Source organism: Pyxicephalus adspersus, chromosome 11, assembly GCF_032062135.1.
Source record: "Pyxicephalus adspersus chromosome 11, UCB_Pads_2.0, whole genome shotgun sequence".
Lineage (NCBI taxonomy): Eukaryota > Metazoa > Chordata > Amphibia > Anura > Pyxicephalidae > Pyxicephalus > Pyxicephalus adspersus.
The window spans coordinates 25,222,433-25,250,212 of NC_092868.1; the positions used below are offsets into that span (position 1 = coordinate 25,222,433).

Consider the following 27,780-nt stretch of genomic DNA (forward strand, 5'->3'; position numbering starts at 1 on the left):
TAGGGGCCCTGTTTTTGATAGCAGAAAGAGTATACAAATGTGGAGCAAATGAGTATCAAAGAAGCACCCAAACTCTTTCTTTTCATAGGGTACCACCACAAAATATGCCCGTCTAAATTTGTAAATTTGTAAAGTATTTTGGCTGCATTTTAAAGAGAAAGTAATATGAGACTTTTACCAATGACCTGATGCCCTTGGGATGTGTTAGCTGAATCAAACTGAAAGTTCAGTTGGGCTTTAAGATGACACAAGCAACAAGTCAAGGAAAATCTTACCAACTGGACAGATTCCATAAATAAAACTATCAAAATGTCATAAATGACCTATAAAAAAAAGTTTTAAAAGAACATAAATTTGATGTACTGTGTTCTTGGTTTTATTTAAATAGTTCAAGAGCTCTCGATTTCAAACAATAGCTTTTTTTAAAAAAATAAACAATATCTCTTAAAGACATCCTAATTTAAATGTGGTATTTATTAATCAACCTGGTAAAAGTAATTACATTTATTTTCAAATCTGACTTGCCTAAAATGTTTATAATAAAGTCACCCCTATAAATGTATTATCTTACTCCTAGAGAAGAAATTGTTTCCTGATAAATGGACCTTGAATCCAATACAAGGAAACAAATAATGATATCTTAGAAAATGAAAGGCCTTTAATGGCAATTATTTCAAGTAAACAGACAGGAGCAAAATATGGATTCTGTCATCATCTGAAAATACTAGCAGGCATGATGGTATTCACCAAAAAGAAGTGTACAAAGTTGGAAGAAAGTCAAAAGATATTTTTATACTTATTGAGGGCCATTGGTTAAGGAATGCCTAGTGTATGTAGTGTTCATGTTTCTCTTCCAGTAGAATGATTCCCCATGAAAAAAAGTTAGCATTCCTAAACAAAACTAACACTTGGTAATGTGGCTTAAGTGGCTAAAGGTATATTAGAAAAATAAAGCTGGAGGTATGCTTGGTAATATTTTTACAAAAATGTGAACGACCAAACCAAAAGAAAAAAAAAGAGGAAGAATCTGCTTGAGAAAGAGGAAGTGCGACTAGGGCACCTGTTACAGGATGTATCTTATAACTCCTCCCACCCTACTTCCCATGAAAATTATTTCTGAACAGAAATAGTTTAGGCACACAAGAATAAACAGAAATATAAATTATTATTTCTTAGGCGTTAGGTATAAAATTTTTCTGAAAGTCTGCTTTATCCTCAGCAATCGGACTGTAGGCAGATTTTTAGAGTATATAATGAAATGGTTTACAATGATTTGATTACTAAGAGCAGCAGGTTTTGGTCCTAACACTATGGCTAGTACACAGTTGTAGCCTCCAGTTGAAAGCACCAGACCCCCATGTCTCTCTAACCAATACAATGACATGTGTAACATCTTCAACTTTGTGGTGAAGTTTTTTGCTTCCAGTGTGCGGTGCGGTGCTCCTGGAGTAATCTGAAAAACTGTTATATGTTGGTTTATGCAAGTATCTGCATATGCAATCCTAAATGATCATAAATTTGTCTGTATGTCCAAGCTACTTTGGAAAGTGTCCTCCTATGTAGCTTAGGTTATACAGAAGATGAATTAGGGTCTGGGAACTAAGAGTGAAAGACATCAACAAGTCCATTCTGTGGGAAACTGTGGGTATGGCTAAATTGTGAGCATGTTTTTCTGTTTTTCTTCACTAGCTCTGCCTGAAAGCCCAGCAGATTAAAACACCCTACATACCTTGTGTGCTTTTGCTCCACCTAACTCTCCATGCACTGAGGCTACAAAACACATACACATCCCAGCATGTAAAAAAAATCCAATTTCTGCCACATTCAAGCCCATCGGCACCGCCCACTTGCAAGCCTTGCAACTCCTGATGAGATCATTGCACTGATTCTTTTTGGTTCTTTACCCTGGGTGCCTCATGTGATCCCTGCTCTATTACCCTCTACACAGGCTTATCTACACTTGCCACAATCCATCAATGCAAAATAAAAATAATTAAAAAAACAATGCCACCTACCAACCAAATATACTGTACGATATCACCCTGCCATCCCCACGTACTGATGCTATTCAAAACACCAAAAATTACTATTATGCCCTTTCCCTCCTGATGGCATGTGCAAGGTCATCAGAGCTGTGGTAGTTGGTCTTTTATTGGTGGGGTGGGTCTGGTAGATGCTTAGCTTTCTCCTTCACCGGTAGTCTGTTCTTTGCTGCTAAGTCTGGTTCTCCCTGTTTCTGGAACTGATACGACTTAGGCTGCTGAGCTGTTGCCCTGGTTGGGCAGCCAGCAGGGTGCGGCAAGCAGACTGCATGAAACTAACCATGGCAGAACAATTTTTGGAATAAGTAAATGTATTTTATTAGGCACAAAATGGATATCAGTACAGCCCAATGTTTTCACTGGCATTTAATTGTTTTTTGTTATTTTGCCAATGTTTTAAAGGATTGTCCATACATTTACTGGCAGTTGACAAAGCTGCATGAAGTCTGACGGTAGTAACAGTTGTTTGCGTTTATATACCAGTATCACATAAGAAAGCTCCTAATTTAAAATCAACCACCACCATATTATGACAAGGGAAATCAAACATTAGGAGAAAATAAACTATTCCAGAGTTTTTTTTTTACCCCTTATTTAGTAGTCCTAGCTTTTCCAGTATTCTGTAGTTGGGCCCATTGATGTCACTAGTTTATAAAGCAGCTGAAAACTAGGGGGGAAGGTAAATATATTTTCCTTACATTTGCTGTTTTATGTATTTGTGTATTTAAATCTGTGTTTTTACATTGGGTGGTACGGATTTAAAAGTCTGAAATACTATTGGTAATAATATTGTTACATAGTAGGTTAACTGAATTTTGACACATGACAGTGAAGCAACGGTCAGAACTTGGAGGGTCTCTCCCCTCTGACTGGTAAACTGACCATACATTATAATAAAAAATACTATATATATAAAAAATATATATAGTACAATGGCCAGAGATTGTACATGTGACTATAACTAGCTTTTTAATCTGTTCTTTTTAAGAATTTGAACGGACACACTACCCCGATGTCTTTGCCAGGGAAAGATTAGCAGCAAAGATTGACCTGCCTGAAGCTCGCATCCAGGTGAGGCTAATGTTCATTTTTGTTAGTGAGATACGCAATGCAAGTGAAATACAGCATATGCCTGGGGTTACATGATTGTTTAAATCTCTGCTACTGCTTGTTAGCAGATTTATAATTTGCAGCACATCAACAAACATTGATATACTATAGACCAGAAATGTTTACATTTCTTGGTAACAAAGAGATGTAACTAGTGTAACTTCGGATTTACTGTCAACTTTTAGGGGAAAAAACAAAGAGCTCATCCCATTAAAAAGGTAGAAATGGGGGGGGGGGGGGGGATTAGCTTGGCCAAATTGTCTCTCATCAAATAGAATATTCATGTTGAAGACAATAAAAGCTAAGATCTTGTATAAAGGGTTATGCCCCCTCATCTTTGATAGGGTGAGCTCTTTGCATTGAGGGCTTTCTGGATGTCCCTCCAACCCTTGCATGTGCGTGCTGACGCTTTAGAAGCAGGAGGTTATCTAGTATGAAATTCCTTCTTACTCCTGCATTAATGAAGAAGAATGAATTATCTTGCTTTACTCCTGGAAAAACAGACTAAAATGTCCGTGAAACGAGTCCTAAATTTGAGACGCTTGAACACATGTGTATTGTGTAAGTTTAATATTTCTTCTGGTTTGGAAATGAGAAGTTTTGATTTGTGTAAATACATTTTTGGGGAATTTTTTAAAGATACTGAAACCCTAAAAATGTCAAATATTGTCTTTTATGGCATTTGAAATTCTGCTTTAATGTTAGTAGATTTTGTCTATAGTTTTTGTCTATACTTAAATAAAGAAAATCTGTGCTGAATGAAAACAGGTAGTATTGCTATAAAAATATAGTTGCCCGATTGACATGATGATTATGACATTGGTCACTGACCCAAAACGTAAATGGATAAGAAGTAAGCAGCCATTAAATCCTCTGATTTATATACATCATTGACTTAGTAAGTAAATATGTCAAAGGGTCATTTTGACAGCCAGGTAACTAGCAATAGCAGAAGCAGAAGCAGTGTCCTATGTATTTCTCTAATGACAGGTTTATTTTCCATGCTTTTCAGTCCACATTCAGTTTAAAATATAAAATCACAAGTGTTTCCTTTATATATAATTAGCTTCATAGTCCATGCTGTTGTCTTCTTGCAGCTTTCTAATATGGGCTCAAAATAGAAAACAGAAGGAGCCAAAACCACAAACATGACACTCCTGATTACTCAACAATGGCAGCATGAATTTAAAGTTACATCATAGACAGTTTCATGATATTTAATGAAGATATGATCTAGATCTGATCCATATATGATCTATATTCACTTCACATTTAGCAATAAAAAGTTAAAACTAGGAAGGAAGTTGTTACACAACAGAAACCACTAGTTCCTTTTGAAAGCATAGCTTAAGCCAAGACCATACACCGATTTCTCTAAAGTCTGCAAAAAAAAAATATTCTGGCTAACTAAGTTATTATAGGGCTCAGTAACCTCAGTAACCATTCCTCATTCACTCATTTTTAGCATTCGGTCCAATGAATGAGCACATCACTTTTCACATTTCTTCCTTTTGTAATGACAATGCCATTCATATGAACCCTGAGGGTCTCTTCTGATATCTTACCTTCATATACTTGTCTATCTAAAGGAGGTTTGATTGTGAATTTATTTAACAACATTTTGGCTACAGTTGTTTCTGATTTAGGGGTCTTTACACGTTTTTTCCATAAAGTATTGTATATCCAAACCCAAAATTTGCTTTTGAACAAATATGTTGCTTCTTGCCAGTTCTTAGATGAGGTAGCTACTAGTTTATATATATATATATATATATATATATATTTTTTTTTTTTTCTTTTTTTCTGCATGTACAGAAATACACAGCACCTGTTGATCTTGATAGAAATATTGTGTTTTTGAAAACTAGATTTCAAACAATGTTTTAAGTTCTCCCAGATCTGTCATCCACAAATTGCCTTCTAATGGGAAAGATGAGAAAGGAGGAAGATTTAGGCCAAATCCAAGGAGCAGACTAGGAGACAACCCTGGTCCTCCATAAACACTGAGCAATGAGTGAACATTGACACCATAAGAAGGAAGTATGTTACTGACAGGGTGAATAGGTTAAAATTTACATCACTTTTTGCCTGTGACAATGGTCACCAAGACAAATAAAGTTGGTGAATTTATTTAGCTGGAACAGTCTGTAACATAAGAGTTAAATATAAAGTGTCATGACAGAGCATGTGACATATATCTTTCGATCTTCAAGCCCATAAAGTAAAAACACATGACTAGGGTAGCTCGTACCTCCCCCCCCCTTCAATCTCCCCCCCCCTCCATACCTACCTCTTCTCCTCCTTCCTTGCCAGCCCCTCTCCTCCTTCCCCTTCTTGCCTTAACCTTGAAATAACACGCCACACCTTTCTGCATTTTAAAGTGGCTGGCAAGCAGCCGTTTATTAAACCATAATTTAACATTTAACAACATCTTATAAAATTACTCATATAAAAATTAACTTAACAATACCAATAACACAGGTAAACAATAAATAACAACAATAATAACCAATAAATAACAACTTTATAACTTAACCCTTTAATACCCCCCTTTACAAATTATAGTTTAACCCTTTAATTTCCAAAACCTATTATTACTACAACCAACCTTTTGTACCCCATGAACAACTAGGTTGCCAGTCCGGAAGGTGAAGTCCGCCGCACCACCACATCTCCAAAATCACCAAAAACCGCCATGCCCTTCTGGCCCTCTAGCAGTACAGCACCACCTCAGGGGCCTCCACCTTTCACCACTTAAAGGGGGTTCACCACCACCATGGGTGCCCCCTACCCATAATTAAACCAGAACTCTCACCTTCCACCAAACCTTAGAAGAAGGGCGGGAGGGTGGGCAATTTCTTCTCTCAAAAAATGTGCTGCACTTCCGTTCCACTCTCCTTTTACCCTCCCCTTACCCCTCCCCTTCCATTTCCGACCCAACCTTCTCACCCCTCCCTCCTTTGACCTGTATTTCAACCTTAACTCTTCCCCCCCCCCTCCTTTTCTGAGCTGTCCAAGCACGCCTGTCATGCAGCCCTCCGCATATTTCCCTGCTACGGGCCTCTCTTCATCAGGGCAGACAATTATTGCATGTAGGTGTTGCTATGAATGTACTGAACATCTATGTGCAAACCATGTGTCTAGTGTTTGTGTTGGCGTCTTGTTCTATTGTCATAGTGAAAGGCACTCAAACAATATGGAAACACTCAAAACTGAAAACATTTAACTTGACACATTTGAGTTACATTACACATTTTTATCCGTGACCAAGTACATTATCTCCCTCAGCTACTTTTTTGGGTCGCTACCTGGCTAGCAATTTTTGCTGTTTGAAAAAGGACTATAAGGTTGGTATTCTTTCCTAGAGAAGTTTGCAACTCCATTTCCTGCACAACATTATTTTTATAATTACAGTAGAGTGTTTATACTGTATCATGGGCTACTTTTTTTAGGTTTGGTTTTCTAATCGGCGAGCCAAATGGAGACGGGAAGAAAAGCTACGAAACCAGAGGCGCCAGGCAGGAAGCACTTCCAGCCATCTTTCTATCAACAGCTCTTTCTCTAACAGTGTTTACCAGTCCATACCGCAACCCAGCAACTCAGGTAAGAGTGAAAAAAAGAAACAATACAATTTAAGCAATATGCTTTTTTAAAAAAAAAATCAGAGGGTTGTCTCAGACCTCAATGGTAGCAACCAATCAAATTCTTACCTTCTTTCTGTTGGTGCACCATAATTGGTTGTTGCAAATGGCATGACTCGACCTCCAAACATTGGTTTCCTGCCGTGGTCTGAAAAAAAAACCCAATATATATATATATATATATATATATATATATATATATATATATCTCAATCATATATCACATTTTCCTTAATGGTCTTTTATTCTATCGTTGTTAAACTTTATTTTGGACTGGTTGGACTGGTTTTCTTTAACCTGATGAAAATATCCACTATTTTAAAAATGTCTCCTTTCTTTTGCTGTTTTCTGCTGCTTAAAGTTTTAAGTGTAGTTTAATGAGAAATTGTCCAATTGTTGTCATAGGATCTATGCTAAGTCGAAGTGAAGCAGCTATAACCAACAGCTATGGTTCCTTGCCACCGCTACCAAGCTTTACCATGCCAAATAACCTGCCCATACAGGTGAGTGTAAATTACACTTGTACAACTTTAATTGTACAATGGGGTACATATACACACACTATCTAGGGCTGATGAAATGTTTTAAACTGATAAAGAGAGGACAAATTTAAAAAGCTTAATTTGAAACTTGTGTAAACCACCAAATGGAATCTAGCTGGTTAACAAATGGTAATGGTTTTACATTCTCCATTTGGAAATGGCCTTAAAGGAGAATTTCAGCCTTAAAATGTTAATTTGGAAGCAGTAGGCTTCTGGATTCAACAAATGGATAACCCCATTGGTGTCCAATAATATTGATGCCACATCCATAATATATCCAGATGCAAAATCAGTAAGTAAAATACAACCTTTTTCTTTTTTATATGCAAGTAAAAAACTGTATAAAATTACATATAAAATGTGAAAGTATGGCACAATTGACCCAGTAACAGCAAAGAATAAATCATCCTCCTAGATATAGCGGACTGGGTACCAGCATGCAAATGTATAATATTTCCTCACTTTGAATACACAAATCACCTGACCAATATACCTCACAAGATCATACATGTCAACGAAGCTGGTACTACCATCTAAAAAAATATTTTATTTCTATTTTAATGCATTTCACATGAGGTTATCCCCTTCCTCAGTAAAAAGCAGCTGATAAGGAGGCGTAGGGGAAAACATAAGGGACAAAACTAAATATATTAGTAGATTCATTTTATATTCGAAATGAACAAAAAGCAAAATACAATACTTAAAAATTAACAAAAAAATAAAATACAAATGTTTAGAGGAATATATTACAAACTAAATGACATAGCTTGGATTGCCCCAAATGCCGCCTGCCCTGGACAACAAAACAACCAGATAAAAAAAATACTTATCAGTGATCACAGATAAACCCCCACAAAGTACCCAGACGACTCATGTGGGGAGTTCTATATATACATATTTGAACCCCAAACAAAAGGGGAACCAAGAAACTTTGATATACTGTCGATACAGTATCAGTTCTGCATCCACGACCATGGAAGATTAAAAATTCTCATAAATGTGTAGAACAAATACCAGTGAAATTTCAGGAAAAACTAGAACTTCTCTGAACACTCTGATGCTAGTTTTAATTTCTAAGGCTCTTATATAGGAAAAATCTGGATGCTTTTCCAAAAACACATAGTTTACCTGGGTATTAAAGTTTTAAAGTAAAGATAACAGAGACTGTAAACCAAATTTTTTTATCTTTATCTGGGATATGTTTATTTCGCTTTGTGGTTGACCTTGATGGACTTATGTCTTTTTTCAACTCTCTGCGTATAACCTGTATCTGGGGCAAATGTACCTGTCATCCTGGACAAAACCCTGTGATTTATTTGGTCAGCTGTTACAATATTAAATAATAGGTTGAGACACACATTTGTCCAAATTGCGTTTATTAAAATAATGTGCCTGTTCCGATTTACATACAAATTCAACTTAGGAACATGACTTGTAACTGTGTAACCTTTTCTAAACTGTTCTTTATTTCATTTTATTTTTTTCACTCTATATACATTATTTACTCTATATACATTATTATTTATCATTGTAGCCAGTGGCAAGCCAGACCTCATCCTATTCCTGCATGATACCTCCAAGTCCATCAGTGAGTGTCCGAAGTTATGATGCCTACACACCTCCTCAGCTTCAAACACACATGAATAACCAGAACCTGGGATCCAGTGCTGGAGGGTCTACAGGTAAAAACATATATCTTATATATATATAAAACAACTATCTTTCGAGGATTAATAGCATCTTTATTTACTATAGTATAGTTTATTGTAATTATTATATAATATATATTATATAATTTGAATGGACCCCGATTTTAACAATATTGTATTAAAGTACCACATCCCAATATAAACGCAAATGCAAAAAATGCTCATAACCTCTGAGTAAAGAAGACAGGGATTAGAAAATAAGCAGGACTTAAAAGGTACTATGTTTGACCAGATGATGATTTAATAGTACCTTAAAAGTCCGGCTATCTTTATTTTCTTATAATCCCTGTCTTCTTTACCCAGAGGTTATGAGCATGTTTGCATTTAATATATAATATTATTATTATTTATGAATGTATTTCTTTTATTCAGATTTTTAGAGCTCTTTATCAATGACCTAATGACACACTGGGGCTAATTTGCTAATTTTGTTTAATGAGCAAAGTGAATTATCAATAAGTAAAAATTAAGGAAATATGCAAGGCTTAGTTCAACTGAACTTAGTAAATGTAGTGAACAACCCCTGTTCCTAAACCATGGTGTGGTTTACTGAGAAATTGGATTACTTGTCAGAGTATGACATTTTTGTATGGGAAATAAATCTATATAGGAATTTTTCAGCTGTTTTGATTCAGTATCTAGGGAGACCCCTGTGCCAAGAGCAATGCCCTGCATCAGGAGGTAGTCTATCGTGGCACAAAAATGAACTGAACAGTATTTTTAAGCCACCAAATTAACAAATGCTATTGGAAATCATAGAGTTGTTGTATATTATTTTCATTTAACAACATATGTTCAGATATTGCTTCTTATTTCTTCAGGTCTGATCTCTCCTGGGGTTTCTGTTCCTGTACAAGTACCAGGAGGGGACCCGGATCTCAGCCAGTATTGGCCAAGACTACAGTAAGGGACATTGGACCTTTGTTAATAAGACTGGAGAAAACCACCATGTTGTCAAGTACACTGGAAATCTCATTGATCTGACCCAATAGATCAAAACGAGTGACAAAACAGGTGGATCCAGCTACCTTTAAATGTTTAATCTACACTTTAATTCCAAACTTATCTTCTATTTTCCAAGTATAAATAACAATACAACCTCAGCTAACCAGACCTCAGCAAGGATTTTCTTAATTTAAAAGGGACAAGATTTTCCATGTTAATCAATTGATTTAATTAAAGTTCTTTAAAATTATTAGGCGTGAAAATTAACTGTACCTAAGTAATAATAATGCTTATCAACAGGCCAAAAAAAAGCTTTACTTGGCTTTGGGTGGGGTGGCAGCATGGTCAAATTCCAAACTAGGATTTCACAGTGACAAAGGTAGGGAGATCATCCTTTAATGACAACTGGCATTCCTTTCCGCCAATCATCCTGTGATGTCAGTTAATTCGATGGCTCCATCTATTGCTACTGGAACACCAACAAAATTAGGGTGACATGGGAATATTTAAAGATACCTACCACACTTCCCTTTCATCTGCCTCCTAGTGAATTGTTTCTAGGTTGTAGTGGTGCACACCTGTTTCTCATGGGGCATTTTAACAGACATTGGGAACAATCCACTAAATGGCAGGAATGTGTTGCTGAAAGAGGAGCACATGGCAATTATGTTTCCACACTTTCCCTAATTCTCACCCAAACAGGTGATGACACTGCAAGATCATTTGTTCTAAAACTACATGTTTAAATTATTCTACATTATCAGTTGACTTTTATAAATAGAAACTAGTAGAAAAACTTAACAAATGTTTATTCAGATAGTAAGGAAAGGATACCCCCACCTTGAGGTTTACCTTCTTCTGTCCTGGACACAAAACATGAAAATAGAGGAACTCTGTCTAAAGTGAATTGGTTTCCCATCTTAGAGAGTGATCTTAAAGAAGGGTGACCTCATTGTAAATGTAATATGTTTTGGGATTCCCCATTTTGGTCCCAGTAATAATAGTCTCCAGGACAATTTATATACAGAGGGTAAACCTCCTTCTTAAGGGCACAGACAGCAACAACACATGACAGAGGTTTTATCCCTACCCTGCACAATTGGGATTTTCCCTCATGTTCAGCCCCATTTACAAGGGTAGGGTTCTAACTTTTCCCACTTTTTCCAAAACAAAAAAAAATGACTTTAGATACATTCCATGCTACCCCTTTAATATTTGCATGTTGGGCTTATTTTACTGAAATAATTTATATGACACTTGTAAATGTTAGGAATTGATGTATGTATGTATATAACTACTAATTTTACCTTTGTAGCCCCACAATTTAAGTGTGAAAAAGTTCATCTGACTACCCCATGTTTCTTTTGATGTCACCACTTGTCAAGTTGTTTCATCATTATTTCAGTAAAAAACTGACATCAACAATGGGCAGGATAAATAGTTTTGTAATATTCTCATGTTTATTCACTTCCTTCTTCTTTTTTATTATAAAACATTTGTTAAATCAATATATATAAATATATATATATAAAATAAAATTTCTGTTAGGACATGTTTTAGAAACCCTTTTTAGTAAAAGACCAAATACAGTTAAAGCAAATTCAAAATTGAGAATTGCAATAATAACAAAGAAAGTATGCAATGACAAGCAAAAATTAGATTAGCTTTTAGGCTTTAGAATAAAATCTCTCATGGAAACAAAGGTGAGTGCCTGACCCAGGTGTACTAATATTGTACAAAAGATGGTTGAGTAATTTAACTTATAGTAATGGTTACTGATTCTTACAGAAAATTGATCACTTAACTATTAGTAGTAGTAAAACTACTACAAGTGCCAGTGTGACAGCACAAAAATATACCATAATGAGTGATACACAAGCCTCATAAAGTAACCTACAGAATTATTTTACTTCCTGGACTAAGCCAGATTCTTTTATTTGTTCTTTTCATGCTCACTCTAGCAGACACTGCAGTAGGAGGATTTTAGTATCAGAGACATTGGGCCTGATTTATTAAAGCTCTCCAAGACTCAAGAGGATACACATTCATTAGTGAAGCTTGGTGATCCAGCAAACCTGGAATGGATCTGGCCCAGGTTTCAAAACAATTGCTAGCCCCCCTAGCGGTAATCCTGAGTGTGACTCAGGGTGCATTTTCCATGCAGTAATCCTGACACACACAAACTACTTAAAAGAAATCCATTCCATCACCCAGCTTCGTTGGTAGCAGAGGTTTGTTCAAACTTGACTTTTACAGAAAAATTCTGAATTTGCGTATAAAGCAAGCTGCCTGTAACATTGAATCTATACATTGTTTTAACCCCTATATTTTATAGTCTGAGTAGACCAGGTTTGGAAAAGGTTTACTATTATTTAAAACATAGTAAATATTCCTGGGGAGACAATAATATTAACTAACTCTTAGACTAAAATACAGAGTAATCAAGACTCTGTCTAGTCCTTCTGGTCGTTGTGTTGAAACCATGCTCCCCCCAGCAACTTAAAGTTTGCTAAAATCATATGCAATCTGACATACATAACCTGTATTTTGTATTTTATATTGAAGGCTATCAGGCAGTAAAGATAACATGGGTAATAAATAGGTAACTACAGAATAATCTGTTTATCTTATTAGTGTAACAAAATTTTGACTTCTTCACTTTATATATTTATTTGTCCATATTTTATTAATTATATTTCATATACAGATCTGTATGTGCTCCATCCAGTGGCTATCTGTATAATAATGGAAATGTGATTATCATGCCTGCCTAAAGGTGAATCCTGCCATATACAAAAATCAAACTGTTTATTACAGATATAATCTTATGTAAATGTAACTACCATTTTAAACAGCGGGTACCTGATTCTGTCTAGAAGAGAGATGATCATCACCCTGAGCCATGGTACTGGCCATCTAACTCTAGCTGCTTAATTATTGGAAGACAGAGCAGAGGGCTAAATTACTAGTATGTGATTTTTCTTGTAATGTACTTGTATGGGTTGTAGGCCACCATGTATTGCTCAGCTACCCTGCGCTCTAAGGAAGTGGTAGGGGTGCCTGGATCACAGGAATGGTTGAACAGACTTACAAATCTTTTGGCATGCAAGTATTAATATGTAGTGAATTCAGTTACTTGTTTTGAATTCAGCCTTAGTGACTACCTGGTTAAGTCTAGTTAGAAGAACAGAGAGCTATTGTTTTGAAAAGTAAAAAGTCTTGACTCACATATTTCTATTGAGAGACTTGAATAATGAAAAAAAACATAATTAATAGGCAGTACAGCGAAGAAAGCAGATGCTGCAAGTGACATGGACAATTATAGTTGTGTTCCGCCAGGTAATACCTCAATTGAGCTTGCATACTTCTAATGGTGCATGTTCTATACTCTGGTAGATACAGAGTTTATATGTCACTTTTGTTAAAAGTCCCTCCATCTATATAAAGGTTACATTGCTGAAATATATGTATATAATACCTGAACATACAATTTTTAATGCTGCTTTATATACAGTTTTCACTGATCAATAGAGCTTGTTTATGTATAGACACCTTTGTTTGGAGAATATGAGAAAAAGGAGATATGTCTAAAAAACTCAAATTTCCATCTCCGTCAGTTTTTACCAGTATAAAAGCTATATCATCTACACATTCAAACATTTCACTGCTGAAAATCTGTCTTTCATTCGTACAGTTGGCAGGAAATACCACTTATGGGGCTCAAGAGCTTTCTATAATGAAATGACTGTGGACATACTGATACAAATCCAGTTGTTTGAGTCCAGTTGTTGACCAAATGTAGATAAAGACTACTGTACAGACACCAGCTAAGCTCCACAAAACCATGTGAAGATTTCTTCATTACAGCAGAACTGTGGAAATATTTTGTTGTCCATCTACAATCTCTAAGCATTATCCAACTGCAAATTACACTGAAAGTGCCAATGGATGAAATGATTTTCTAATGACATCTCTTAACATCTGCACCTTATGGATATTTTCACAGCATACAATTTATCTATTGGACTTATATTCACATATGTGTAAATAAGTTTGTTTTTTCAACCATTATACTGTACACTGAAATGCATGCTGTAAACAAACATATTGTTAAATGGGCACAGGATAAAACAATAACTCAACAAAATATAGCAACTTCTTTGAAACATAAATTATTAAATGGTAACTGCATACAAAATGTATTTTCAATTTTAAATGCACTGGGGGTAGATTATCCTGCCAGGTTTTATATGTTGTCTAGAACCTTGGGTGAACATCTCTCTACATCTACTAAATTAGGCGCCTTCTAATTCACCAGATCAGAAGGTGTATTTGCAACCAATTGTGTATTTGAAAGGAAGGTTTTGTTGATCAGATTACCTATGACAATTGTTCTGCCAACCGCTATTGCTTAATAACATCAGTCAGTCAGTCAGAATCTGTTTCTAAATCTGTTTTCATATTGGTTAGGGGTAAATAAACAGGAACCATTTTTTACCCATTTTTACACAAGATTTGCCTAACTTTTACCAAAAATCCCACTTCCTCACATTATGGATTAAATTAGAAATTGGATTAATTGGTTTTTACCCATGATTCATTTATTTTCCTAATTAAATCAAATGTAAAGGATGTGTGAATGTTGGGTAATAATTGGGTGAAAATTTTAAAAAGCATTTCATGGAAACATTCAGTGGAGTGTTAATATTAACCAAAGTGAGACAAATTTAGTTTTTTTGAAGTTGGTAAAACTCTCTGAGCTTTAGTACATCTCTTGCAGATAGATTTTAGGAAGCTCCTTTAATATCACAAAACAGGTGGAGGGATGGAAAACAATGTGCATGGCAAAACATCTGAACTCATCAGCTAAATTTATTTTTTTCCATTGTGCATAATGATGATAATTATAGTTCAATACCACTTGTTGCTTTAGGCTACATCGTGTCTACCTTTCAGGTTCCCAAGTGTTATTGAACATGCCAAAAAGTTGCAGTATTTGTTGCAAGCTATTGTTCTATTGCAGTAAAGCATCTGCCCATAAAATTGTATATACATCTGTATATGATTGTGTAATAGTTTGTGTTCAGTTATGTATTGGGGACCAGGCTTGGTAAATATTTACCTGTGCAGAAAATTGAACAAATGCTCCTCTGTGGATTTATCTAATATGGTCAAAATTTGCTGCTTTGTTATATTAGATTATTTGCAGGTGCTGCACACACCCATTCTGTGTCTTGGTTGGCATGTTCCTCTTTGCTGTGCATTACTGTATAGCATGACCTGCCCTCTCTGTACTGTGCTGAGATCCTTAATAAACTTATTTCTCTCTATTTGTGGTGTTTATTTCCTGTAGTTTAACCACATTTTATAGGGTGTTAAACATAATTCAATACAAAGGCAAGAACTTCTTGTGTGAAAAGTGTTCTAAAAGACAGCTGTGTTTTTGCCCTTAAAGGGCAAGCACAGTGTTTTTTCAGTAATGCCTTTTTTAAGTATTATTAGCTTTAAGTCATTTTTTATTACTGCTCACTCCATATTTTTCTTATTGTAGAAAATATTTGTTTATTAGCCAGCAGAGGGAGCTCTCAACCATTTAACGTAATAATGCTTTTATTCTTTAAAAAAACGCTTCCTTTTAAAAAAGCTTCCTTTTAATGAAATGGCCAACTCGTATAAAGGGCAAACAGGAGTTTTCAAAACATTATGCAGAATTTGTAATGTGCAAATTATTTTGTTTTAAGTGTCAGCAATTATTAAACCTTAGCTATGGTCAAAAAAAAAAAAAACTTGCACATTTAGATTACCCTGGGGTACTGTAAAAAGCAGTGTTAGTTACCTCATCCTTTACTTCCTTAGCAGCCATCTCTTTCCTCTTCTCTCCAGCTCTCTGTGTTGGCATTCTAACTTATGGTCCTGCAATGTAGTTCACATGCATATACTGTAAATCTACTATTAAACTAAGTGAACCTTTCAAGCATGTAAATGTAGTACACCTTCATGTTCTTCTGCATTAGCTGTTTCAAATGCTCCCCTTTCCCCAAAATCTGCACCCTAAACAGTGCATTACTGATATGGACATTTTATTCTTTTTTAGTCTGTTTCTACCACCTGGCTATTGACATATATGCTTACTTTATTACAAAGAGCACAGGAAAGGCATGGCTGTTGTTAGAGACTGTGAATGACAGACTTCACTTCCCCTATTTTTGTTGAGATGTAAGGTGGGAGCTCCCAATTGGGAGATTAGTGGCTATAAATAAAGATTATAGGAGGAGCATTTTTTTACAAACCAGAAAGTCCCAAAATAATTCTAGTGATGTGCAGTGCCCCTTGTTAGTGTTTGACATGTCAACACAGTAGGGGGATAAAGCTGAGCTGGGGGCTATTATAGTGGTAATTTGGGGATAATTGTCATTACTTCTGTGCACTGGCTGGAAAACAAACTGACAGGCAAAGGGAATCAGTTTTTGCAGGTATGCACGCACACAGAAACTTTCACTTGCAAATGCAAAGGGTTTACAATTTTACTGAAAATCTTTATTTAGCATATGTAACACACTAGGGCTGATTTATTAACATAGGCTTTGATGCTCCCCTATTTAATGTACAGAGCTGCGTAATATGTTGGTGCTATAAAAATCCTGTTTATTAATAATAATAATAATAATAATGCTCACAAACATTAGTATTTTATTCATTCTGGTTTGTTGATTCAGTGGCATAGAAATCATGGCAATCCCTCTCTGGAAATAAAAAAAATCTGGAATTATACAGATAGGGGGCCATTTAAAAGCAGTGAATCTACTAGATTGTAAGCTCTTTGGAGCAGAGTCCTCTCCTCCTGTATCACTGTCTGTATTAGTCTGTCATTTGCAACCCCTATTTAATGTACAGCGCTGCGTAATATGTTGGCACTATATAAATCCTGTTTATTAATAATAATAATAATAATAATAATAATAATATTAATAAAAGTGAATCTGACATTCACTAAAGCATTCCCTGCTTCTTCCAGGTCCATTTGTTTCAATGATAGTAATTGGTTTTCCACTAGGGAATGTTTCAGTAAATGTCAAATTCACTGCTTTATAATAGACCCCATAGAGTTTTTCAAAAATAATTGTCATACTCCCCCGTGACTTATTTTATTGTGACTGGAGAGATCTACAATACATATGGCTAACAATATTAAGTAGAGGTAAATTTAAGGTGGAACTATTGTTCTGCAAGCAGACAGGTCCTTTTTTTGCAGAAAGAGAAACAACTTAACCACAACAGAATGTGTGCACGTGAGTGAATTTGAAAACTTGTAATCAGGTCAGTATGCTTATTTTATTGCAGAAGAGACATCGCCTGACCCTTCTGAAATAGAGGACCTTTTTGGTCACAATTTTTTTTATATATTACATTTAAAAGTCAAAAATTAAATTGCTGTCCATTTACTGCACTCCAGCATACCATTAAAAGCATTGATTTTTATTTTTGATATATACAAAAATTACAAAAAAATTAGCTTATAATGTGCTCCTTCTCTTTCTCTGTTGATTCATATTAGTTTGGTCATTCTTACCTACCTCTGAAGACTACAGAACCAAGTCCTTCTATGAAATAGTGATTATGAGAGAGTGAGGTTTTGTAGCTTTGTCTGGGTTCTGCTCTCCTGATACAGTATGGTCCATGGTCATGGCCATCCCAGAATGTGATAGTAGGGAGTGTGGTAGTCCAGCCAAAGTATAAAGGGATATTTCCACAAATCCTAAAGCATGCATTTCACTCATCTCATGGCCTTAATCATTATCTATAAAGGTGACACGCGTTAGTGGATTTCTATAATAATCTGGAGCTGAATAGTAGTGGTCTTGTGACTATCTTTATGTGTCAAGTTTAAAAAAAACATAAAAACAGAACTTTTGAATTACGGAAAGCAAAACTAATACAGCCACAACATAGACTAAGTTGTATACGTTATATTTTTGTTTTTGGTATAGATTTATATGAAACATATTTATTTTCTATTTTACAGTAATGGTTTGATATATAAAGCTGGTTAGCACACACATCATACAAGAAGCTGTATCTCCCCTCCAGTAAACATGGGTTAAAGAGTATCCATGTATTTACATTCCTCACTGCTCTTTCAAGCTCTGGTTTCCTTCCAGGGCCTTGCTGAAAGGTCATGTTCTCTTTATAAAAATAACCTCTCTCTGTTCCTCTTCCTTCCCTTCACCCATCCTGTTCTCTGCCTCTGACACCATGGCGGAGGGAGCTGGCGCAGCGGAATGGGTGTTAGGCGACAGGAGCAGAATCCTGGCCCTGGGGCGTACAGTGGGGGGAGGCTGGAGCGAGGCAGAGAGAGGAAGGATGTCACAGACAATAAACATCACCTCGACATCCAAAGCTCGCCATCGCAGCCTGCCTTCACGCTCTTTTTAAAGATACAAACTCCAGTGTCCTTGCTAAAGATTCAGCATTCTTCTGTGTTATACAGGATAGACAGTGGTTTCCGTCATGTTACTTTAAATAGCATTTCACTGCTAGAGACTGTAAAAAATAATACAAATTTTGTTTTCTAGCACATTGGAGGCAGGTGGTTTGTTCTCTAGATCAGAGGTGAAAATGAACTAGATTTAAGGGCATCATCTACTGTCTCGGAAACCTCAAGGGATTCACACATATTATTCAATATATATAATATTTCAGGAGGTTAGTCAGGGATTAAAGACATGCTAAAGTAATGCTTTCTACAGGTGTGGCTTGATATGGTATACATACTGCAGGTGAAAGAAATTGGGTGCACTTTATAGAAGACATCCCTTTTACCAATCAATGCTCCTCTCCCAGCTCCAGTTGCCGGAGGCCCAAGTGCTGCACAGTATGTAACAAAGGGCTGATATAGCCTTTGGGTCACAAGCTGGATGCCAGGGCATTAGATACTAATTGCAACTTGTTTGCTTTGTAGATAAGGGCAGGCTCTTTATCTTCTGAGTCAGTGGTCACCAACCTTTTCAGGTCGACAGACCAATAAGTTTACCAACATGCCTGGGGAGCTGGGTGTCACTCAAAGGAAAAGAAATTTCCCCTTTAGTGACATCATGGTGCAAGAACCCACCCATTCTCCCATCACGGATCTGAGCCTGAGACACAATCCACCCACTTGTGTCCAGAGACACAACCCGCCCACTTCCATGAGCTTGCAATTCGCAAGGGGGACATGGCCCGCAGCTCTGGCTTGTGCATCCCCCAAGGGGGGGTCCTTCTCCTGACCCTGTTCAGGAGCGCAACGGCCAGAGCCGGGGACCACCAAAATGTTCTTACAGGACAGACCACTGGTTGGCAACTGCTGCTCTAAGTCAGCTGCTTTTAACCTGGTTTAGTCAGAGATTGAGGGTTCCTTAAGCAAAGAAACAATTTATGAGACTTTTTTTTAACACTTTATGAGATAAGTAGAAACTGACACCAATGATCTTTTTTAGCTGTCTGGGGTATTATTCTCCCCCACTGACCACCAATGTAGGTTTACCACTGGCCACTAGTGTAATGGGGTCTCTCTCTCACTGACCACCAGTATAAGGGGACCAAGTTCCCAATGGCCACAAAGGTAAAGCAGCCATTATGTCTTAAACCCAACACAGGGAACTTAACTGCTACTGCATTTTCTACCGAAACGAAACAAGAAAATATTAAGTAAGAAAATATTTTATGCTAGGGACAATGGGAGAAGACTTTTTGTTTATTAGATAAATAAAAAAAATTATCATTGTGTTATTTAATCCACTCGAAACAGATTTGCCTCTTGCTAGATCAATGGGGTAAACTATTCTGATGTATACACTATACTATATTCATGTCGCCTGAGACGTCATGTAAGCCTCAGTGGCATAATTATAAGATAAATGTCAAGTGTTCCCATCACCCTTCATTCCTTTGCACGCGCTGGAAAATCAAGCTCCTTTATTTGAATGAAAGCAGGAGCTTCAACCATCATGTGTTCACTTCCTCAGACAAAACCACAGTTTGATACCCTGCTGGTTAACCTTTCAGGAGGATGGGCAAATCCATCATGACATCCATCCAGATATTATCCCATTCTATTATTTTGTTAAGTGAACATAGAGAAAAACAGAGAAGAAAGAAGAGAAAGTATAGGAGGAAATAATAACAAAGAAAGAGAGGGGGGGGGGTTGCTAACTTTGGAAAACAACAACCCTTGGGGGAAGGGTCCATTTTCCTCCAAAATATTGGAATACATAATCTAGAATGTTTTTGTATGATTTGAGAGAGCTTGTGTTGTGGTATAGCAGGAAAAATACAGAATTATTCAAGATATGTCATACAGAACATTTTTGTGTAATTGAGAGGACCGTGTTGTCAAAGAGGACAGGAACATCAGACACAAACAAGCCATATGTATCATCGTACGTACCTACCATTACATCTTCAGCATGGGAACAAACAGGATTCCTGGAATTGTTATAAATATTACAACTATTCCAGTGTTCTATAGCATTAGAACACCACCAGTTTCCCAATTTCTGAAATCTGCCACTAAAGGTGTAAAATGAAGGATCTGCTCTCTTTGTATCAGGGTAATGCAATCTCCAGGTCATATTCCCAGGCCTGCACAAAATGGAGGAATATAATCAGAGAGGGAACTGTTAAGCAAAGAGTAAAGTAAACAAAGAAGGCCTGATTTGTTAGAGCGCTCTAAGACTGGTGAATATAGATTATATCATGGGAGAATCTGGTGAGGTTGATAGTAAAAATTATAGTCCCTGGATTTTAGGTTTAAAGATTCTACACATCAATCAGCTAATGACTAAAATAACACTTTCTGAGGTGTTTCAAAGGTGAGAAGGTGAAAGGAGGAAGAATCCTTGTCATGAGAAACACCCACCAACTGTAAGGTCCTCTCCTCCTGTGTCATTGTTTCTATCTGTATATCATTTGCAACCCCTATTTAATGTACAGCACTAATATGTTAGCGCTTTATGAATACAGTTTGTTAATAATAATAATAATAATAAAATATTAATAATAACAAATAGTATTAACCTCCCTAGCAATCTAATTCTGTGCAAATTTCCATGCAAAAAGAGGTACAATTTTTCGCGTGGAAATGTATTTTTCATTGTAGGCTATAATTCACCGATATTTAATACATTTATTACATTTAATAATAAACTTTAAATAACAAAACACAAAAATCTTTTAAAAAAATTTAAACATGTAATGTAAGTGTACGGTAGTGTTGATGTTCGAATTTGGGTTGTCCCTATATTCGACCCGAATATGGCTGTTCGAATTCGGATAGACCCGACTCGAAAAACACAGCAAAAATTTGGGATTCGACAGCAAAAATTCGGGAAAAAAAAAATAATAAAAATTTTTCTTAAATTAATTTATTTGTATGTGTTTTTATTTTAACTTGTTCTTTTTTTATTTTTTACAGGTTATCCGACAATGACATTATGAATCATAATGTCATTGTGGGATTCCTGGACCGTGGGAGCTTTGCGGTCACAGCTTGAGCTGTCATCAGGATTTCCTATTTCTCAGCCAATCACAGAGCACTAGGGATGAATGGGCACAAGTCTCCCCATTCATCTCTAGTGCTGAATGGCTGAGAAATGTAAAACCTCAGCCAGAGCACTAGAGGTGAATGGGGAGGCTTGTCCTCATTTAACCCCTAGTGCCCTGCAATCCCTCACTGTCAGGAGGATTTCCAGGGCTCTGTTCATTGCAACTCTGGAAATCCTGCTGTCATTGGGATAGCCTGTAAAAAAAAAAAAGTTTAATTACACAAACACACACAGATTATTAAAATAATTTAACATTAAAGCCTTGTCCTATTTTTTACTTATATTTTAACCCTTTCAGGGAATGAGTAAGGGGATTTATGTACCCCTGTACTCATTCCCCAGGGTGGGGTGGTGGAGATCTGGGAGTCTCCTTAGTAAAGGGGGCTTCCAGATTCCAAAGTCCTGCTAAAAATGTTTATAAAAGCCCCCATTGTTTGCAGTAAAAGCTTTCATAAAAGCTTAAAAACGCTTGAAAAAGCCTCCATTGAGTTCAATGGAAGCGTTTTCCTGCCTTTATCCAGCATTTTAATTTTTTAAATGTTGCAAGCAACGTTTAAGATAACGCTAAAAAACGTGCCTGAAGGAAACGTCCTGGTGTAGATTAGCCCATGGGAATGCATGGGGACTTTATGGGCTTTAAAAAGCCTCAGGTTAAACGCTGGGGAAACAGTCCGTGTAGACTAAAGCTGCATACACACATCCAATAATTATCGCTAGAAACGACTGACGAACGACTGATGAACAACCGATTGGCCAAAAAAAAGTGACCAAGGACGCCGACGAACGAGGATTGTCGTTGGAAATGAACGACCGCCACGGTTGATCTGATTGGCCGACAATCTTTCACTATCAATCGTGTGTACAGTATCGTGTCGTTCAGTGATTGTGCATGTTTCTGCGGTACACTTTCTCCTTTACATGTCCCTCCCTGCATCGTTCAAACGATTGTATCTAGTGTGTGGACACTGTTGGTGGATTATATATGAATAATCATATTGTTACAGCATGTACAGAATTGTGCACAATATGATTGTTCAAGTATAATCGTGCATAATCGTTGACCGGTCGTAATTGTTCATTTTCTAACAATAATTATTGGAAGTGTGTACCAAGCTTTAGCCAAAAATTGATTTGACAGGTGCTCTTTAACCTTCATGTGAAGTACGGTATGTAATAGTGGTATGTATCTTTTTATAATGTATCTTTTTATATATCCTTTTTACAGTGTATCTTTTTACAATGTATCTTTTTTTGTATCCTTTTACAATGTATCTTTTTACATCTGTTTGGAGGCTGTGGAAGCTCTACACAGTGCTGAAAAAAACCCAAATTTTTCCTCCCATTGACTTTATTGGTGTTCGACTTTGACATTCGACCACCCGAATTTTTTTGCTATATTCGAGTGAATAGCTGCCGAATCGAATAGTGAGCTATTCGACCAACACTAGTGTACAGCAGCATGTATATTATATATATATTATACTTATATATATATTATATGAATATTTCTTTGTATTGGACTCAATACAGCTATTTTGTATTGAATTATTTGAATTTCCCACAGATCGGCCTAACCGCCTCGACGCAAAACCCCGAAGATCATTGCTGCGTTCGCCGGCTGGAGATCGAGGAGGAAGGAAGTGTGCCCAGGACCTGCAGGGACCAGCAGGATGAGGGGGGAGGACAACGGAGCAAAGTAAGTGGGTTTTTTTTTTTTAGTTAAAGGTAGTGTGACTCGGGATTACCGCTATTTGCAAGTAAAATCCACCCCGAGACACACTCTGGAATACCACCAGGGGGGTTAATTTAGCGCCAACATATTATGCAGCGCTGTATGTTAAATATGGGTAGAAAATGAAGAAGGCAGATACAAACAATGACACAGGAGGAGGAGAGGACCCTGCACAGAAGAGCTTACAATCTATGAGGTGGTGGAAGCAGCACACAATAGGAGGTGGGAATATGGATTGGTGGGTAAGTAGTGAGGGTTTAGGAAACAGAAGAAGACATATAGGTAAGTTTGAAAAGATAGATTTAAGAGCCATTTCAAATGCTCAGAAAGTAGGAGCAAGCCAAATAGGACGAGGAAGAGAGTTCCAGAGAGTGGGGGCAGCCCTAGAAAAGTCTTGGAGCCATGCATGTGGCGAGATTGTGAGAGAGGCAATCATTAGTAGGTCATTGGAGGAGCAAAGAAAGCAGTTAGTGGGGTATTTTTCTATCAGGGCAGAAAGGTAAGTGGGAAAGGAAATGTGGAGGTATTGATGGTAAAGCACAGGAGCTTGAATTTGATTCTAAGGTGAAATGGAAGCCAATGAAGAGAACTACAAAGAAAGGTAGCAGATAAGGAGTGTCGGAAGCATTCGGGCTGCAGCATTCATAATAGATTGTAGAGGAGAGAGTGGGGTTAGTGGAATACCGGAGAGGAGGATGTTACTGTAGTCCATACGAGAAATTATAAAACCGTGTACAAGGAGTTTGGTTGTGTTCTGGGGACAGGTAGAGGCGGATTTTGGAGATGTTGCGCAGGTGAAAGTGGCATAACCTGGAGATGTTCTAAATGTGGGGGTAAAGGAGAGAGCAGAATGGTAACACCAAGAAAGTGTACCTAATGGGAGGGCCAAATACCAGTGTTATTGACAGTTAGAAATAGGTCACGGGGAGATTTGGGATGTGTGTGTGGGGGGGGGGGGGGGGGATGATAAGTTTTGTTGTATCCAGGTTTAAATTCAGAAACCTGTTGGCCATCCATGATGAGATAGCCAACAGATAGCATGGAATCTTATGCATGACTAGAGTAGTTTATTAATATTATTATTATTATTATTATTATTATTATTATTATTATTAATAATAATAATAATAATAATATTAATGGGTCTAAAGCAACTTTAAATTCATCCCCCAATAAATGAGTGCCCTCCCTAAAGACTGCCCAGTGAGAGAGAGCACAGCGGGGTGCTGTTCACTTGTCCTTCCCTCTCCATCGAACAGAATGGGCACTGTGTGTATAGTCCCTGTTAATTCATCTGTCGCTCCCTGTCACAGGAAACGAATACAAGATTGTTTCCAGCAACAAAAAACTGTACATGTGTATGCAGCCGTAGATAGGATATTCACACCCATGACTAAAAAAAAGTACTAGCTTTTTCAGTGTAAAAAAAAAACAGATGGGGTGTCCACCCCAGTCCAGGACATGGTGCAGTACATCATATCCCCTCTGAGGTCAGGGATCCATCCCTACAGGGGCTCACTAGTAGTGGGTGGGTTCCTATAGTCCAGACTGATGCAGGTGGTTGCTGGAATGGGAGGTCCCCAGAGCTTTTAGGTAATTGGGCTCTCTGCAGCCCATCAGTTTTGCCGCTATTGTGCTCGAATTTCAAATTATTCTTAGTCTGAGTACCTTTCCAGATGTTCCCTTGGCTAATCACACCACAATTCGGTGTGATTTGGGTGCCTGGCAAATAAATATTCTGAGGAAGCAGCAGGAGCTCCACCAGAGTTAAAGAAGCTGGCTGTCATAATGACCTCAGATGATGAAAAAAAATTGTTTTTTGGCTGTCATGGTAAGCTGTTGGCATCACTGATTTCTGTCTAGTATGTGCAAGAATCAACAGTTGACATCACAAGCTACATATTTGTTTTTGGTCAGAATTGTAAAAGAAAGCCAAAGACAGTCAGGAAACAAATATCTTTCGACCTCATAGGATAAGCTTGGTGTGTTATCACTAAAATATATATCGGTCTCCTCTATTGTCTCATACACTGCTAAAAGGATTAGACAGACCTAACATGCACAAGAAGCATTTTTATTCCAAGACATTATTTTTGCCAAGCAAAATTATTTGTCCACTGTCATATCCTCTCAAGCTTCCAACCCACGCAGCCTCTTCTCAACAATTGACTCTCTCCTAAACCCAACACCTGTTTCCCCCACAACTACTGTCTCTGCCCAGGACATATACTCCAACCATATCCACGACTTCCACCTGTAAATCATCACTAACCTCTCTTAGCCCTGTTACTGTTGAAGTCTCCTCTCTTCTCTCATCATCTCCATCTACCCCTTTGTCCGCTTGACCCGATTCCCTCTGATCTACTCCGTGCCCATCCCTCCACCTTGGTCCCTGCATTGGACCAAACTTTTAAACTTTTCACATTCTACTGCTATCTAACCTCCACTTTAAAACATGCCATTATTCCCCCTATCCTGAAGAAACCCTCCCTAGTCCCCTCGCTACTTTCTAGCTACTGTCCTAGCTCTCTTCTTCCATATGTTTCCAAAATTCTTGAGTGCACTGTCTATAAATGACTCACCGACTATCTGAACACCAACTCTCTTCTTGACCCTCTCCAGTCTGGCTTTAGAGCTGCCCATTCCATCAAAATAGCCCTTACTAAAGTGGCCAATGACCTCCCCAGTGCTGTGTCACATGGCAACTATCCCCTTCTCCTTCCCCTAGATTTTTCTTCTCTTTTTGATGCTGTTGATCACCCCATTTTAATACAAATCATGCGCTCTATTAGTATCTCTCTCTTGGTTTGCTTCCTATCTGTCTGACTGCTCCTTTCAAGTTTATTTTAATGGTAATTCCTCCTCTCCCACTCTCCTCCCTGTTGGTGTTCCCCAAGGGTCAATCCTTGGACTGGTTCTTTTTTCTCTGTTCTCCTTCCCACCACACCTCTTCTGCTGCCTCTCTTTGTAGATCTCTTCATGTGCTTCCATTTAACTTTAGAATCAAATTCAAGCTCCTGTACTTTGCCTTCAAATCCCTCCACATGCTCCCACTTACCTTTCTGACCTGGTAGAAAAAAACACTGCTAGCCTCTATCTCTGCTCCTCCAATGACCTACTAATGATTTCCTCTCTCATAACCTCATCACATGCAAGGTTCCAAGAATTTCTGCTGCTCCGACTCTCTGGAATGGTTTTTCTCATCCATTTTGGCTTGTTCCTACTTTCTGATACTTTGTCACTCAAAACACATCTTTTTAAATTTGCCTACCCATCTTCTTTTGTGTCCTAAAATCCACACTAATTACGCTTTATTCCATGCCCCCCCCCCCCCCCGTTTGTGTGCTGCTTCCCCACCTCTTAGATTGTAAGCTCCTCTGGGCAGGGTCCTCTCCTCCTCCAATGTCTGTATCTGTTTGTATCATTTGCAATCCCTATTTATTGTACAGAGCTGTGTAATATTGTTAAATACTTCAGTGCTTCAGCAGAATCTTTGGCAATAGTTTTAAAATGTTGGCAACTTTGTAGGTCTGCAAATACATAACAGCAGTGAGAACTTAGGCTAAGAATGTGTTTATGTGGGTTATATTTGATTAAATTAGGTGTAAAATGTAAAAGCACAATCCCTTTCAGTTACAAAATGAACCGTGCAATATTACACGGCACCTTGCGCCATGCAATGTATTCCCCTGAATCCATCCCTCGGCCCACTAAAAAAAAAATGCCCCCTCTCCCTCTCTCTCTCTCTTGGCTTCCTTTGCCTCTGTGCACAGTTGTGCCCCTGAGCGCCAGGAAGCTGTCAATGTGAACTGTAGTGCGGTCACCTCATATCAGGGCACTGGAGCGGACAGGAGGAGCACTAATTGCCAGTGCTGTGGGGAGGGTTCAAGGAGAGGGGAGGGGAGCGATGTCAGGGGGTAGATAGGAGTGTAGCCTCGGGTTATAAGTTTCAGACATTAATGCAGTCATATAATGCCATACCACACACAGTCGCTTTTACAGCTCTGTGACCCCAGCCGCATAGTGACAGTGGAAAGCAGTGATAGAGGAAGTGTGCCTGCAAAGAACAGAGAACAAAAAAAGGCCTTCGTAGAATGGAAAAGCTTGTAAATCATGCCTAGGACTTGAGGTCAAGTTTTATATTAAAGAGGATATCTTATTAAAGACTCTGCCCGCCCCCCCAAATAGAGGAAATGCTAGGTGTAGATGTATCCTGGTGAGCTGAGCCAGCCCTTATATTTCTTGAATCTCCCTGGCACAATTACTGATTTTCTTCCTGTTCACTTGGGATTTTTTTTGTGTTTCAGATGCTTTTGTTGGATTTTCCAAAATAATAATATTAAATCCAACCAGGAAAATGGGAACAAAGTGGCCACAGCAGGTGTGCAGACTCCAAAACTCAAGTTATGATACTGTCAACAATGGGGTTGTCAAGGGAAGTGGTTGTGCAGCCTGTGGGGGAGCACAGGGCCTATGAAAT

General features: G+C 37.6%; 1 protein-coding gene across 2 annotated transcripts in view; it reads left to right on the plus strand.

Moving 5' to 3' along the window:
* The window catches only part of LOC140340841 (paired box protein Pax-6-like), a 38,955-nt gene extending 23,636 nt beyond the window's left edge, over nt 1–15,319 (plus strand). For both annotated transcript variants that reach the window (XM_072426258.1, XM_072426259.1), the window contains 5 exons: nt 3,031–3,113; nt 6,605–6,755; nt 7,199–7,296; nt 8,870–9,017; nt 9,866–15,319. In XM_072426258.1, the coding sequence (XP_072282359.1) occupies nt 3,031–3,113; nt 6,605–6,755; nt 7,199–7,296; nt 8,870–9,017; nt 9,866–9,951 (566 nt within the window). In that variant the 3' untranslated portion in view covers nt 9,952–15,319. The remainder of the gene's footprint in view (nt 1–3,030; nt 3,114–6,604; nt 6,756–7,198; nt 7,297–8,869; nt 9,018–9,865) is intronic.
* The last annotated feature ends 12,461 nt before the right edge of the window (nt 15,320–27,780 follow it).